Here is a 15,406-nt window from a genome sequence, read left to right as displayed (position 1 = left end):
TTCATTTTTATTTTTTTTACCAATTCTACATAGTAACAAATTTCCACACAAGTTTTCCTAAGTTATATGATCGAATTTATCTCCCTCCATCACTCCCTCCTTTCCTTTCCCCCTCCTGGTACTGGCAAGAGATTTGATCCAGATTATACATGTAATACATCCTTTATATCACTACCAAGATATTCTTCCTAATAGCAAAACCTGGTCATCTCACATTTTTGCTCAAAAATTATGAAAAACATTTTAGCCTAATGTTCAAAGTTCACCACGATCTGTCACCACTGTTTTACACCAATTTGTTACAGATTGTGAGCTGCTTTACACATACATCTGTATCCATTTCTATCTCATTCTATATATCTATATTTATTTGTATCATCTATAATCTATGTCTGTTACACAGAATGGGTAGTAACTTGTGATTTCATTGGTGTAAGTAACTCCTAGTCATATCAGTACCTGCAGATCCATTGAAGAAATATTATATATCATATATTTCATCATTCACCCAACTCTTACCTGTATAGTGGCCACATATCTGGGTAAAACTATGTTGTCAGATGGGCTAAACCAGATTTAGAGTAACTGATAGACCTCACACCTGTTTGTCAGTTAAGGGGATGTCTACTCCAAGCATGTGAACACTTCTGGCAGAATGGATGCAAGAGAACAATTTATTCTAACAGCCATGAAGGTGGTTGAAGCAGGTGCTGTGGAACACTTGGAGCTTGGCCAGACAGAGATGCCATGGTAATCCACTGCATCCTGAGCTATCACCAGTTGTCTGGACTTTTGCTACTGGACTTTGAGGACTCAGAGAGTGAGGCTGATGACCTTGTGCAACTCTGTCTCACTTAAATCCAATTCATGTGTAAGTTAAGACATCACCTTTTTGATATCATTGTTCCTCTTCAGAAAGTGGAGGAACAACATGATATTTCATATTCACTTACTAGACTCTAAGCTCAATGAGGGAAGGAATAATGCTTTTTTTTTAACCCTTAACTTCTGTGTATTGGCTCCTAGGTGGAAGAGTGGTAAGGGTGGGCAATGGGCATCAAGTGACTTGCCCAGGGTCACACAGCTGAGAAGTGAGGCTGGATTTGAACCTAGGACCTCCTGCCTCTAGGCTTGACTCTCAATCCACTGAGCTACGCAGCTGCCCCCAGGAATAATGCTTTTTAAAAGCTATTTATTTCTATTAGTGACCAGAACATGGATTTCTACAGAGAAAATGCATAACTAACATTTGATGGATTTAACTGAAATTTACTTAGTTGTTTATAAGAAATTCACTGGTTTGTGCTTTCCTGACGGGACTTAGAAAAGAGAAGTCTGAAACTGAATTACTTAGGTGTCAAAAAGGTAGTGTATAGAGAAATACAGAGTTATAGTTACCCTGGTTCTATTTTTCTTCTAAAAGACCACACTGGAAATTTAGAGCATATCTAGGGAGAAAAGCACATAGCTGACTAATGACACTTGCTCTATAAGCAGTTGTGCACTTTCCCCCTAAGAGCCCTTTTTATAATTTAATTTTAAGGGAGAAGGTAAGATCATGGGGCCAAGTTATATTGCAACCTAACATGTTTTCAAGAACTGGATAATGGAAAGAAATTCTGTGAAAATTAGATGTGTAGTAACCTGAGGTTATATGATGAATAAGCAGTTGACTTCCAAAGAATCATACATCTCCAGTGGTAGAGCTAGTAAATGTCAGTGTTTCAAAGGCTTCAAAGGTAGATGAGGGTCAAGCTGAATGAGATCTTGATTTTCATAATTATGATTTCCTTCCATTAGATAAAGGTCAGATTCCCTTAAATACCATGTAGAAGATGATAGGCAAATACTTCCATAACAAAAGAAGATAAGAACAAGTACCTTCTATGAAAATAGTACCAAAGTCTTTGATACTGACCAAGGGTGACCAATGAGAGATGATGAGTAGATAGAACTATACTACCTGGAAACTTGTATTCATGTATTGGCACAAAGGTTATAGCTAAAGTGCCAGTTAAGATTTGGATGAGGGAGGGATGTTACTTTTCACCTGTAACTGCAGCTGAGCATCCTTATTAAGGATCCAATTACTTGCATGAGAACAATAGAAAAAGTACTCCATAATAGTCAGTCTTACTTGTTCTGGCTGTGTAATGGTACCCAGGGGAATCTGACAGTCAAAACTTATACCATGTAATCAAATTTGAAACCTGGAACATCGGGGCCTCCTTAACAATTCTCATAATTTAGGTTTAGAGAACATACTTCAATCATGTGAATTCCTAAGACGTTTTATTACTTTGGTCAGATACAGAGGAAAATATCTCTAGGAAAAATGAGGTATTTCTTCAAAGATGGAAACTGCCCATATCCATTACATTATAGCTACAATCTTTATCTTCATGTGAAGTTCCTCATGAAACAGTAACATACTTGGGTTGCAGTGTTGAGAATAAACCTGATTATATTTGGAGTCAGACAGAGGTTTTAAGCTTACTTTAGACAATGTCTCTAGCCTATATGACATTAGGTAAGTCAGGTAACTCCTCAAAGAAATTTAAAAAATAACTATAGGCTTAGTCTATACTTGTTGTCCAGTTGTTGAAGGAAAATGACTTGAAAACCTTCAAAGAATATCTAAATGTAAGTAGTTTCATTATAATGAAAGGCTATACCTTATTTATCTTAGAATCAAAAGATAAATACCTTATTCATCTCTGATTCAGAGCTGGAAGGGACCTTAGTGATTGTTTATTATAATTCCCCCATTTTACAGATGAAGAAACTTAGATCCAGAAACACTGATTTTCCCAAGATCACACAGATGGAAGAGGTGAGACTGAATTTAAGTTTTCTGACTCAGATTCCATCATTATTTTTATTGCAACATTAAACCAAATTTGAACATAGTAGACATTTTGTCCAAGTGCAGTGGCAGCCAGCTGGCACAGTGAATAGAATATTGGACCTGGAATCAGGCAGACCGAAGTTTAAATTCAGTGTCAATACACTGACTAGTTATGTGACCTTGGACAAGTCATTTGACCTTTGTCTGCTGCAGTTTCCTCATCTGTAAAATGGGAATAATGATAACACCTATTTCCCAGAGTTGTTGTGAGGATCAGTTAAGATAATATTTATAAAGAATTTTATACAACTTAAAGGCTCTACAAAAGTTGGTTATTATCATTAAGTAAAAGAATAAAATCATGGCTACAAATTATTCCAGCAGATTAATCTGGCAAATGAAATAAAATAAGAAAATAAAATGAATAAATATTAAGCCCATGATGTGCACACAAGAATTGTAGGAGATACTTTCAAGAGGATTCTTTTAAGGGGCTTTCAATGAAGTCAGGGAGACAAGATGTAACTATATAAAAAAGTTAAATAATAACTAAAGATGTATATATACACACACAAAACATATATTCAGGACAAGAATAGTTGTCACAAAACATTAGTTAACTGGCAGGAGTTGAGAGTAAGGGGAGAGAGCTGAGATGATCAGTGCTAAACAACCTCTGTTCTTTGGTCAGATATGTTGCATACTTAGTCCAACCAACACATTGGCCATATTTCTGGCTGCAAGAAAGTAACTCGTAGCTCTGCATAGACTGGTCCTATATCGATTTAATGCTGGCTTCTCTAAAAAGTCAACCAGAATACCCTGATCATACCAAGTCAGGACTTCTGATCTGTCTATGACCTGATTTTTAATGAGAGGTTTTACAGAGGTAGTGTGATTTCAACTATATCTTGATATATGAGGACTTAAGTGGAAAGGAGATAGAAAGCCATTCCAAGAGGATGCTACAATGTAAGCCAAAGCATATAACTAGAAAGGTACAATGTATATTCATGTATAATATTAAAATTAATATTATGCCAAATGTAATATTTAGAAATTGGTTTGGAAATATATTATTAGTTTAAAAAATATTATCATGGTCACCATTTATAATATAATTAACTCTTAAATCACAAAGATGATAATAACTTTTAACAATTTAATTTTAATATAAATATAATCTAAGAAAGAAATAAGGAGGGAAGGAAATAAAAAAAATATTTCCTTCTAGTCTACTACCCTAATCTCACCAGCCCACAAGAGTGTCTTCCACCTGAGCCACCAATGCCCAATCACAGAAAGACCTCTAGTCAAAAATATCCAGAGAAAGAGCCCCTTTTCCTCTATTGTCTCATTTTTTATAATAGTCCTCTTTCTCCACATCACTTCCTTTCTCTGTGTGCTGGTCTATCACATTTCAGGAACCAATCAAAGTCTCTATTTGGAGTGTTCCGGTCATGCTAATGGACTGGCTCAGACTAGCAGAAAGTTCACTACTCTGGGAGGAAGGGGTTCCCTTTACACACATGGGACTGTGAAAAAATCAGCTTGAATAGAATGGAGCTTTTGTAAAAACAACTAGAAATAAGGCTAAGAAAATAAAATGAAGTCAGATTGCAAAGGGCCTTGCCCCAAGACAGGAGACAAAATTTTATGATATCTTAATACTCCTTCATTTCTCATAACTTACAAATTCTATTTACCTAAAGAATTGATTTGTAAGTGATTTGCTGCTTTTAGATAGAAACAATGAGTAGCATTTACTCAGGATCATAGATTGTTAGAACTTTAATTTTAGAAATTTAATATATGCATTGACAAAGACTTTTTTTGGGGGAAAGCCACTGTTTTAGTTTTCTCTTTAAAAAGTTTGTCAAAGAGTTCTGGTTGAAGGTGAACATCATACCTCAAAAACCACATGATAAATTTGGCTTCATTTTTCCTCTTAAACTGATGGATGAGAATCGTGCACATCCCATGTGCATGATTCATAACTCAAGTACTTTTCCCCTAAAGGCAAAACATTGCTTTCATGTATTATTTTGTTAGTGTTAATGTGTATGCATATGAATAGGTGCTTACTTTTTCATATTAAATCATCAAAATATGCAAGTTAGAAAAAAATGCTGGTAGAATTCATCTAAGAACTTTTCTCACACATTCATTGTGTAATAAATTACAATTTTAATTATGAGGCTGATTAGTAGTTTTTAGTAGCTTTTTAATAGCTTTATTACAGCAAAAGAGAGATAGTAAAAAGAAGGAAAGGGATTCCTTCAGTTAAGTGAGCAGAGCACAGAGCCAGAGACCCACACCTGCCACACCTTAACCAAAGCAAAGTTCAAGCTCTCAAAAAAGAGCCCTGTGTCGTGGGTCTCAGCCAAATTTATCTCCCAAGCCCCTCTAAGTCAAATGAGGACGTACTTAAAAGGATGCTGGGAATTTAGCTCAGGTGTAGCAAATTTTCCACCTCCACATTGTCATTCCTAAATAATCCAGAATGATTTCTTGGCTTTAATCACATGATTCTCACAAATGCAAACTAATATTTATAAATGCTGATAAGTAAGCTTCTTGAAAAAGGAGCCAAATAAACAACTTTAGAGATCCTGGAATGAATTAATGGTCTGATATAAACTCATTCTATGTCACAGAAATATCTTTCACAATTATTTTGAAATATTGTGGCTTTTATAGTCTTTTCCTATTTACTTAAAATTTTTAAATATAATTACTTGAACCTCATCTTTCTGAATTTGCCTATTTTTATTATGTCAAGAATTTTTAAAAGATGTTCTTAGTAAACTTCATGCAGCTTTATTTTCTGCTGGGTTATATATCTTAGATTAGAGGATAGGGACCACATCTTATTATCTTTGGGCTTCCCCAATGAATAGGCAAAAGGCATTTATTGGGGCAACTAAGAGGGTCAGTGATGGAGAGTCAGGCCTGGAGACAGGAGGTCCTGCGTTCAAATGTGACCTCAGACACTTCCTAGTGGTAAGATTCTGGGTAAGTCTCTGGACTCCAGTTGCCTAGACCTTATTTCTATTCTGCCAGGGTACTGATTCTTAGTATTTATTCTAAGACAGAAGATGAGTTCTTTAGAAAATCATTTATTAAGTACTTACTCTGTTTCAGGAAATATGTAAGCACTAGGGATAGGGAAAAAAAAAAAAAAGGGGGGGGGGGGGGAAAGTCCCTGCTCTTATAGAGCTCATATTCTAATAGGGAATGCAACATGTACATATCTAGGTATAGGCATAATATCTATCCGCTTATATTTATCTAGAAAGAAGATGGAAGGTACTCTCGGAGGGAAATGCATTAGCAACTGAGAACCAGGAAAGTCCCTCTTCTATAGATAAAATTTGAGAAGACACTCAAAAAATATTTTTAATGAATCAAATTTCCAATAAATATGTAAAAACTTGTTAAAAGTTTCAATTGTGAATCAAGCTCCTCTTCTACTCAGTTCCTAAAACAAAATTTCACAAGGGAGTACCACCCCTCCCCCCCTCACAAATAGAACCACCAAAAACTCCTTTCCCTATAAAGCTTAAGCCTTCTCTTTCATTGGCTCTTAAATACTCACTGCAGGGGCTGCCTGAGTAATAGATATGTCTGTGGGTGGCAAGTAATAACAAGAAGTTCTCTTTCCCTCCTTCCCTCTGAGAAAGATAGATACCCATTTATAAACGACTCATAAAGTTGTTGCTTGAACTGGTTGAAAGCCAGGGGGGAAAAAAGTGACACTAATGAAATAATTTCCATCCAAAGGGATCATTACTATGCTGACTTCCAAGTCTTGGAGCTTTCTAAGAATAGGATAATGAAGTTGAAGTAGTGTCCTTTTGTTTGTCTGCTGGAAATAATCAGCGAGGTTAAACATTTATTTAAAATATAACAATAACAGCACATTTATATGACATTTTAAGGTTTGCAAAGTAGTTCATTTACAATAACCCAATGACCTGGTGTAAGTGTTAGACCCATCTTTGAGATGAAGACATCAAGGCTCTGAAAGGCTCTTAATGTGCCTGAGACAGGAAATCTATTTACAATTCAGACTCTTAAGTCCAAAAAGAAGTTCAGATAAAGAGGTTTCTGAAGGCAAGTCCCCAATAATTTTTGGAATCACAGTACATTGATTTATCAACCCTATCTAGAAATTCTTCTTTATACTTAATCTATATTTGATAGTTAAGCTAATTTTAGTTTTTGGTCAAGCTAATTTCCTGTTACTTTGATCTCAATGAAGATAAGCCAATAGCTAGTGATTCCTTATATTTAGATAGTGCTTTGTGGTTTACAAAGTGAGTTTAGAAACAGTTTCTTTCTTTCTATTTTGTGACCAGGGCTCATCAAATTCTACTGTGGTTGCCCATTGCATTTGCACTGAAAGATGATCCTTAATAAGAGCCATGGAATGCTGATGTGAAGAACGATCCTTAGTTTCCATTTACTTTCACTATCCCATGGTGACCTTTGTATTTTAAAGGTATGGCCAAATCAATAATAGAATCTTTTAAGTACAATAATTCATTTATCTAACACTTTACAAAGTGGCTTCCTCACAAGCTTGTAAATGAAAATAATGTTATCCCCACTTATAGACCTGGAAAATGAATTTTGAGAAGTGGCTTAACCACAGTAACATAGTTTGCTAGAAGTTTTCCAAGAAGAGATTTAAATATATTTTTTAAAGTCACAATTAAATTATTTTTATATGCAGAGGCCCATAAAATACTTTCCAAGAGCCACCCAAAAGGAAGAAGATTCTAAAAAATATGTACACTGAAACCTAAGGTAACTATAACCTCTCTTTCAAAAAACCATACTGCTAGAAAATAAAGTAGATGACTTGATATTCTTTTTGTCAGAGCCTTAAGATTTTATTTATTTTAATACTCATCACAGTGTTAGAAAGCAATCTTTTTATTTCAAGAAAAAGACCTGCTTGTGAAAGTCATGTAAGCAGATGTCTTGTTCCTCAAAGGCCCCTTGGAAGAAAAAAAAAATTAAATATACAACCCTTAGAGAAGAGCTCTGGAGAGACTGCTTTCAAAATTTTGAACCAGCCAAATAAATATCTTGCATTTTATAAGATTACTAGATTAGAAATGAGTAATTTGGAAGAGAGAGCAGAAAGCTTTAGCATGTAGTTCTCTGCTTGTGTAGATTGCTAATTAAAATTACTCCATCGCCTAGTTTTCCTCAAATCTGCTCTATTAAACTAAATATAGACCACTGTAATATTTGACATTTAACACTGGTGTGTCAGAACACAAGAAATGAAGCCCTCCTTTATCTTCCTAACTTAATTTCCTTTATTTATATACTACTCTTTCTTCTCTTCTTGATCATTTGCTCTTTTCTTACTCCTTTGGTCCCAAGGGATTCCCCTTCTTCCTCACCCCACTACTCCCACCCCACCCCCGCCTTTTTTTTTTTTTTTTTTGTTTGTTTGTTTGCTTCATCTCAGTCAAAGCAGCTTCTTCCCTTTTCACTGCTCCAAATAGGGGTTAACTAATTTAATGCCTTTGGAGAGGAGATCCCAGTCAAACCCAGCTTTGGAAGTCTCCTTGTCCACCTTTCAGAAGAGGATCCATTGTGAGTCCCGGAGACAGGGCGAAGAGCGCACCGCCTCGCTGGGCCTCCGACCAGTACCGAAAGGAGTCTTAGTCCAACCCGACGGCTACCGTTTTAAAGAGCTCGGGACCGCCCCGAGAGCCCAGCTGCAGCTCCTAACCCCTAGTCCCCAAAGCCACCCACAGCCCGGGATAGGGAGTTTCGGGGGCCTGTTGGGTCACTCTACTTTGCCTTGTCTTGAAGAGACGGATTCCGGGCCCAGGGTCAATCTGAACCCAGTTCAGAAGGGAACCAGGGCACGGCCAAGACCCAAACGCCTTTTGCGTCCCCGAGACTCCAATCTCTCCCCCTCTCTCAGCGGGAGCCGTTGCCCTTGATTCTTCTTGCTTGTAGAAGCGGCTCATTCTCCCCCTGGAGGCGGCGACGGCTCGGTCTGCAGCCTCCCGCCCCTTCTCCTGTAAACACCCGCGTCCACCTCCTACTCCCCAAACCAGACTCTCTCCCGAGGGGCCGGCGCCCCAGTGGCTTCCACAGAGCGCGGGTGAGCCTGGGCGGGGGGAGGCTCCGGCTCTGCTCTCCTTTCCTCTCCCCCGCGGTACCGCAGCTTATCCTGCGGTGCTCGCAACCAGCCTGGCCCCAACGCGGCACCTGTGCCACCACCAGCGACTGCTGCCTTTCTCCTTCTCTCCTCCACCCCCCAACCCCTCCTCGAGCCTGGGGCCGCCGAGTGCACATCCGGGCGGCGGCTCGCGCACGCGAGCGTCTGGCTGCCTGGCCCGGGTGCGGAGTGCGCGGGACTGCTCGCGCCCGTGCCCGAGTGTGCGGACCCGGCTCTGGAGGCGCCGCGCGTCGGCTGGGGGCGGGGGGAGCGGTGGAGGCGAGTGTATGTGTGTGAGGGAAAGGGAGAGGAGAAAAAGAGAGAGAGAGAGGAAGAGGGAGATCGAGAGCGCATCCGTGATGCACGAGGCTCTCTAACCCGCCCTCCAGTGGAGCAGCGGCAGCGGTAGCGGCCGCGGCGGCTCCCGCCCGTATGCGGGATGGGGTTGCCCAAGCTCTCTTCTCCTCTTCACCTTCTTGCCCGCGGGCGGCGTGTAGCGCCAGGGGACCCACCTGCCCTAGCACCCCCCACCAGAGGACGTCCCCGACTGAAGCTTAACTTGCCACGGACTCTCTTGGAGGAGCGGGAGAGCAAAGCGCCCTGAGCTGTGTGTCCGGGGGCTGGAGTCCCCTCTTTAGCCGCAGAGGCACTGGGGCAACCACTGTCGCCGCCTGAGCTCCAACCGCTTACGGACGCGGGGACGGAAGGACAGAGGGACTGCCTGCGCCCAGGCAGACGCTGCTCGGGGCTCCCGGGCTGAAGGTCCCAGCTACGCATCATCAGAGGACGAGGACGAAGCGTTGTCAGCGCCCGAGAAGCTGCGGCCCCGCCCGGAGCCCGCAGAGTGCCCGGGATGCCGCCGGCTGTGGCCGGAGGAGGCTCGGGCTTGGCAGTGGCTGGCCCCCGCTCTCTGAGCCCGGCCGCCCTGTCCCGCAGTCTATCCCGCCTGCGCGAGTACCGGACCCGCTCCAGGATCATGCTGGCTCTAGGGGTCACGCAGATGGTGCTTGGATGCCTCATTGTGGCAGTCAGCTTCGCAGCATTGGCCCTGACCACCTCAGCCAGGGTCCGGCACTCCTGCCCCTTCTGGGCTGGCTTCTCGGTAAGTACTATCAGTTTCCTCCTTTCCTTTTTCTTAGCCACTTCATCCCCGGTCCTCTATTTTCCCTTAGTGCCACCTCGGACACTCAGCTCCCAAAAGTTGGCAGCTGAGAGAAACTTGCGACGTGCACCAAGTGCGAATAGGGTTCAAAGTATAGGAGGAGATGGGCTTGCTTATAGTGCCTGGCCCCATGGTCCGGCCATACTCAGCAAAGCATTTGGGAAAGCTGCACCCACTCTTGGTCATTCCCAAAAAAGGGCAATTATTTTAGGACCCCAGGAGCATCATAGCTGCTAAGTTCAGTGGACAAGATACCAATGTCTGCTTTTTTTTTGGGGTCGGGAGGGTGGACTCTAGTGAATTAGAGAGATCCAGGGGAAATAGCTGTTCATCCGCAAAACTGGGAATTTAAAAAAGAATTGTTTTTTTCATATTCCAACACCAGCTATAATTACTCTCTTCTAAAACAAACATCTAATCTGTATTGATTGGGTAAGCTATTGAACAACATAACCTTGTTAGTTATCTTACAGATGCCAGTCAGCCAAACAGTTGGGCTTTTTGCCAGTTACCTGTAGAATTTACAATATGATGGAGAGTGTAATAGCATGATAGTTATTTGTGGGAAATTGGACCTGAAAAATTAAGGTGTAGTTATGCAATAGTGATTTATCTGTTCGTTTCTTCCAGCAGAATTTTCAGAAGTTGGGTCCCAAATCCCACAGATGGGTGTCTAATTGTAACCATGAATATAACTGTTTGTCTTGGGTTTTCAGCTGAAGGCTTTTCTTGGTCAATTGACTAAACTCTTCCCCATTAAGGGTGATTATAGCTAAATTTTAATGTGACTTCTTCAAAATGATTTGCTTTCATGCTTGGAACTTTGTCTTGAAAAACTGAGTAGATCCACATGCTTCATAGGTCCTTGGGATGAGATTAGGATTTTGGTACAAATTTAATTACCAGACAGGTTGTGTAGGAGGTAATAAAATGAGATTAAAACAGTAGGCACAGATTGCAATGCACATATGCAATACAAAAATCCTCACAATTACAGAGAGCAACAATTGGACTGCTCCATTGGGAGATCTATGCTTCTTTGCTCTTAGCTTGCCACATTTGCTGAGTGAGGAGATTTGTGACAGTTAACTGCCATAGTTTTCAAAGTGAAAATTAAAAAGCCTATGAATAGGTGGGTTGATCTAAGTCCTTTCTACTCCATATAACCTTTGTTTTTTTCTTTACACAAGATGATATGGAATCAGCCTTCATTTGGCTCTACTTTTACCTATTGTATACATGTACATTTTCGTTTCCACCCCTGGTGGTATTATGCCATATTTATTTCGGGAAAAATATTTTATGGACATACAACATATATTTGTAGCATGTTCTTCCTGAATCCTCAAATTGGAAGGACAGGTTTTAAAGTTTGTGTGTGTGTGTGTGTGTGTGTGTGTGTGTGTGTGTGTGTGTGTTTCCCCATGAAGTGAAATCAGAGATGTTTCCAGGGTAACATATCACAGAGGGTTCTATAAGGAGGTCTTGTTTCCTTTAATAGATTGTGGCAGAGTTAATTTTTGGAATTTTCTACAATTTTTTAAATGAAAATATAATGTATCTGTAGCTTTTAAAAATTAGAGAGGTAATGAAAAATCTATTTAGAAATGATAAATTTATAGAAAAAATACCTAGAGGATTCAGTTGAACTAATTTGTGAACTTCATTTTGTTGCATCTGGAATAAAAATGGCATATTAATTCCACATACAAAAACTTGTTTGAAATTCTTTTAACATTTGTTATTTGCCCTTGAATTTATAGACAACCCTCCCCCCACAAAAAAATCCACAGTTTTCTTTTTCTGGTAATGGCCTTTGTTCTTTAAATCCAGCACATAGCTATTTTAATGAGATCAAAGCAAAACTGACTCTTGAAACTCAATAATCGATACAGGTGTGGTCATTAATCTTAATTGGGGTATTAATTTCAAAGCTTATTACAGACTAAAGCTGAGTCTGGTAGAGGTGATCTGTAATAAGCATTGTAGGAGACTCTTAGCTCAATGTGCTTGTGAATCAAAGAATGAGGTTTTGAGACTATAACTTTGGAGCTATGATTTGAAGCCTATACTATATATAGTCACACATCTGTTGCTCAGTTTTACTTCTAGTTAATAGATATTATATTGATTTGGAAGTTTAGTCAATCTATTAGAAAATATTTTTGGGGTGGTAGGCTTGTATAACTTATTTTCTATCTCCTGCCCCTCCCCAAGTAAATGAAAGAAATATATCTTCAGATTATTGATTTTGGTTATTTCCCAGGGCATTACGCAAAAGATTTAAATTTTAGGATCAGATTACCTGAAAATTGAAAAAAAATCTTTATTTTCATTGTGTACAACTTATTTAGATAAATTACATTGAACATATTCTTTACCTGATCTAGTGTAAAAGAGCACTGTATCTGGAGTCAGTTCAAATCTCAGTTTTGCATCTTATTGTGGTGCCAAATTGAAATATAATAAAATTAAAATTTAAGTTACACTTCCAGGCTTATTTCTAGGACTATATTACTATATACTATTATAGTATAGCAATTTCCTGTAGTTTTGGATATAGTGTTTCTCCCATTTCTACTTTTATTTTCTTTTATGTGTTTTTTTCTGGGTTTTTTTTGCCCCCTCTTTTTAAACTTAGCTTTTCACAGATATAAACCTTTTTTCTCCATGTCTTTGTCACAAACTCTGGTAAATAGTCTAGATCAAGAGCATATTTATTTCTTAATATACACTCTGAAATTTTTCTTTACTTTTCTTTCTTTCTTTCTTTCTTTTTTTGTGAACCCTTACCTTCTGCCTTAGAATCAACTGTATAATGGTTCTATGTCAGAAAAGTAGTAAGGGCTAGGCAATGTGGGTTAAGTGACTTGTCCAGGGTCACACAGATAGGAGGTGTCTGGGACCTAATTTGAACCCAGGAACTTATGTCTCTAGACCTGGCTCTCAATTCACTGAGCCACTTAGCTGCCCTTATTGACATCTTTCTTAAAATACTTTCTGGTCCATTCCATGGAATCATCTTGTATTGAAGTTCTTTGTGCGACTAGAATGCCTCCATATATCCAAGATGTATCTACCTTATTCCGAATTCTATTCTCTGGGTAATATTGTTATTATAGAGAAGTGCTCTTGTAGTTTTTTATAAAAGTAAAATATGTGGGATATTTTAGGTGGTCTATATTTCTCCTGGAGATTTTATATGCTGTATATTTTTACATATTGAAAAGCATTGTATAATAACTGTTGTACTTCTGCTTTATGAAACGTGACTTGAATACAATTAACAATCCAAAACATTTTAAAATTTAGTTTCTTAGAACTTGATTAAATCTTTTATAATGGAAATTAAAATGCTCCATTTAGCTGTAAGATTTATGTTATTATTTTTCTTGTTTTCTAAAAACAGATTTAGAATTATATACTAGATGTCAGGCTCAGGTTATAAGTATATCTTGTTATGTCTGACAGCCTGATATAGAGTCATGATTTCTGTGACTAGACTTGGTAGATTCAGGATCTAATCCTTAGTTTTCTATCACTTTGCTTTGTAACATTGGGCAAATTGATTGACCTTTCTGGATTTCCCTATCTGTAGAATGAGCAATTTGAACTAGATCTCTCAAAAGCTCCCTTCTAGGACTTTTGTTCTAAGGATCTGTAAACTTGTGACCAATATTCTCATGACTAGTTGCTACAACCAGTAAAAACTTGTTTGTAGAGAATGTGGACAGAAATCACAAAGGAAGGGAAGATGTAAATTTCTTCAACAGTATGGAAGGAACACCTATATCAATGAGACCCTATATTTGTTGAAACACTGTCCAGTTTCCGATATGATTGGTTCCTTCCTGTAGTTACCCTAAGTCTCTACTGGTAAGACAGAATTAAGTTGTGAGAATATTAAAATGGAGAATTTCTCTTGCATATGTGGACAATAAACAAATTAAATAAATAATTTAGATCTCTAAAATTGCCATCCTGCCATGTCCAAAAGAAAACTCATTATTTCCCTCCCTCAAATCTTTCTTCTTCAAAACTTCCCTTTTATTGTCAATGGGATTATAATTTTCTTTCTTGAGTAAGTAAGAAATCTTGGTGTATCCTTGATTTTCCTTATTTGTATTAACCCACATCCCATCTGTTGTTAAATCTTGCCGTTTCTATCTTTATAAACTTTTTTTGGATACGTCTACTTCTCTTTATTCACAACTACCATCTTAATTCAAGCACTCTTTACCTCATGCCTGAACTACTGCCACAGCCTTCTGGGTCTCTGTCTCAATTTGTTTCCCATTTTAATCCATCATCCACTCATTTTTCAAAGTGACCTTCCAAAGGTATATATGTGACAATATCACCTCTAGTCTAATGGGGAAGACAACAAGTACCTCTATAAGTATAAGGTGCTGTTGAGTTTAGGTACTCTGCACTTTTATAGAAAGCAGTTTAACACTAAGGTGCAGAAAATGGACTTTTGCATAAATAAGGAATTGAATAGTTTATACCTTAAGTGGTCAGAGAAACAACTTTTAAATGAGAAATGAACAGTTTGGTGCATAAAATGAATCACAGAATGAAGATAAGACTCAGATCACTTCCTTATAAAATTATTTATTTAAATTATCTTTTTTTAAAAAATTTCCAGTTCTGAATTCTCTCCTTCCCTCTCACCCTTCTTGCCACCCACTGAGAAAGCAAGCAGATGACATGAATTAATTATACATGTGAAATCATGCAAAACATTTCCCTATTAGCCACATCACAAACAAAAAAGAAAAAAAAAGCGATAAAATTATACTTCAATTTGCACTCAGTTCATCAGTTCTCTCTCTGGAGGTAGAAAGCATTTTTTTCATTTTTTAAAATTATCTCAGATAATTGTATTTCTCAGAGCAGCCAAGTCTTTTCATAGTTGTTGATTGTCATTACAATATGGTTGTTACTGTGCACATCACTTTGTGTCAGTTCATATAATTTTTGCCATTTTTTTCTGAAATCATCCCTCCCATTCTACCTTTCCCTTCTCTCTTCTCCCAGTATATGTCCTTTTCTTTCCTTCTTTTTTAAATAGATCATCCTAACATAAATGGACTCATAAATTCTGTCTTTGTAAACTCCTTCTAATCACCCTAATAATGATAGAGTTATTACATGTATTATCTTCTCATATAGGAACATAAATAGTTTAACTTTATTGAGT

The 15,406-nt window shown here is 38.4% G+C and overlaps 1 protein-coding gene across 1 annotated transcript in view; it reads left to right on the top strand.

Moving 5' to 3' along the window:
- The first annotated feature begins 9,945 nt into the window (after positions 1-9,945).
- FAM189A1 (family with sequence similarity 189 member A1) overlaps positions 9,946-15,406 on the top strand; it is a 537,302-nt gene continuing 531,841 nt past the window's right edge. The window contains exon 1 of the mRNA XM_044662452.1: positions 9,946-10,143. Coding sequence (XP_044518387.1) covers positions 10,018-10,143 — 126 coding nt within the window. The 5' untranslated portion in view covers positions 9,946-10,017. The remainder of the gene's footprint in view (positions 10,144-15,406) is intronic.

The sequence above is a fragment of the Gracilinanus agilis genome, chromosome 2 (genome assembly GCF_016433145.1).
Source record: "Gracilinanus agilis isolate LMUSP501 chromosome 2, AgileGrace, whole genome shotgun sequence".
Classification (NCBI taxonomy): domain Eukaryota; kingdom Metazoa; phylum Chordata; class Mammalia; order Didelphimorphia; family Didelphidae; genus Gracilinanus; species Gracilinanus agilis.
The sequence above is the reverse complement of the archived record's forward strand: the minus strand, read 5'-3'. Positions and strand labels throughout refer to the sequence as shown.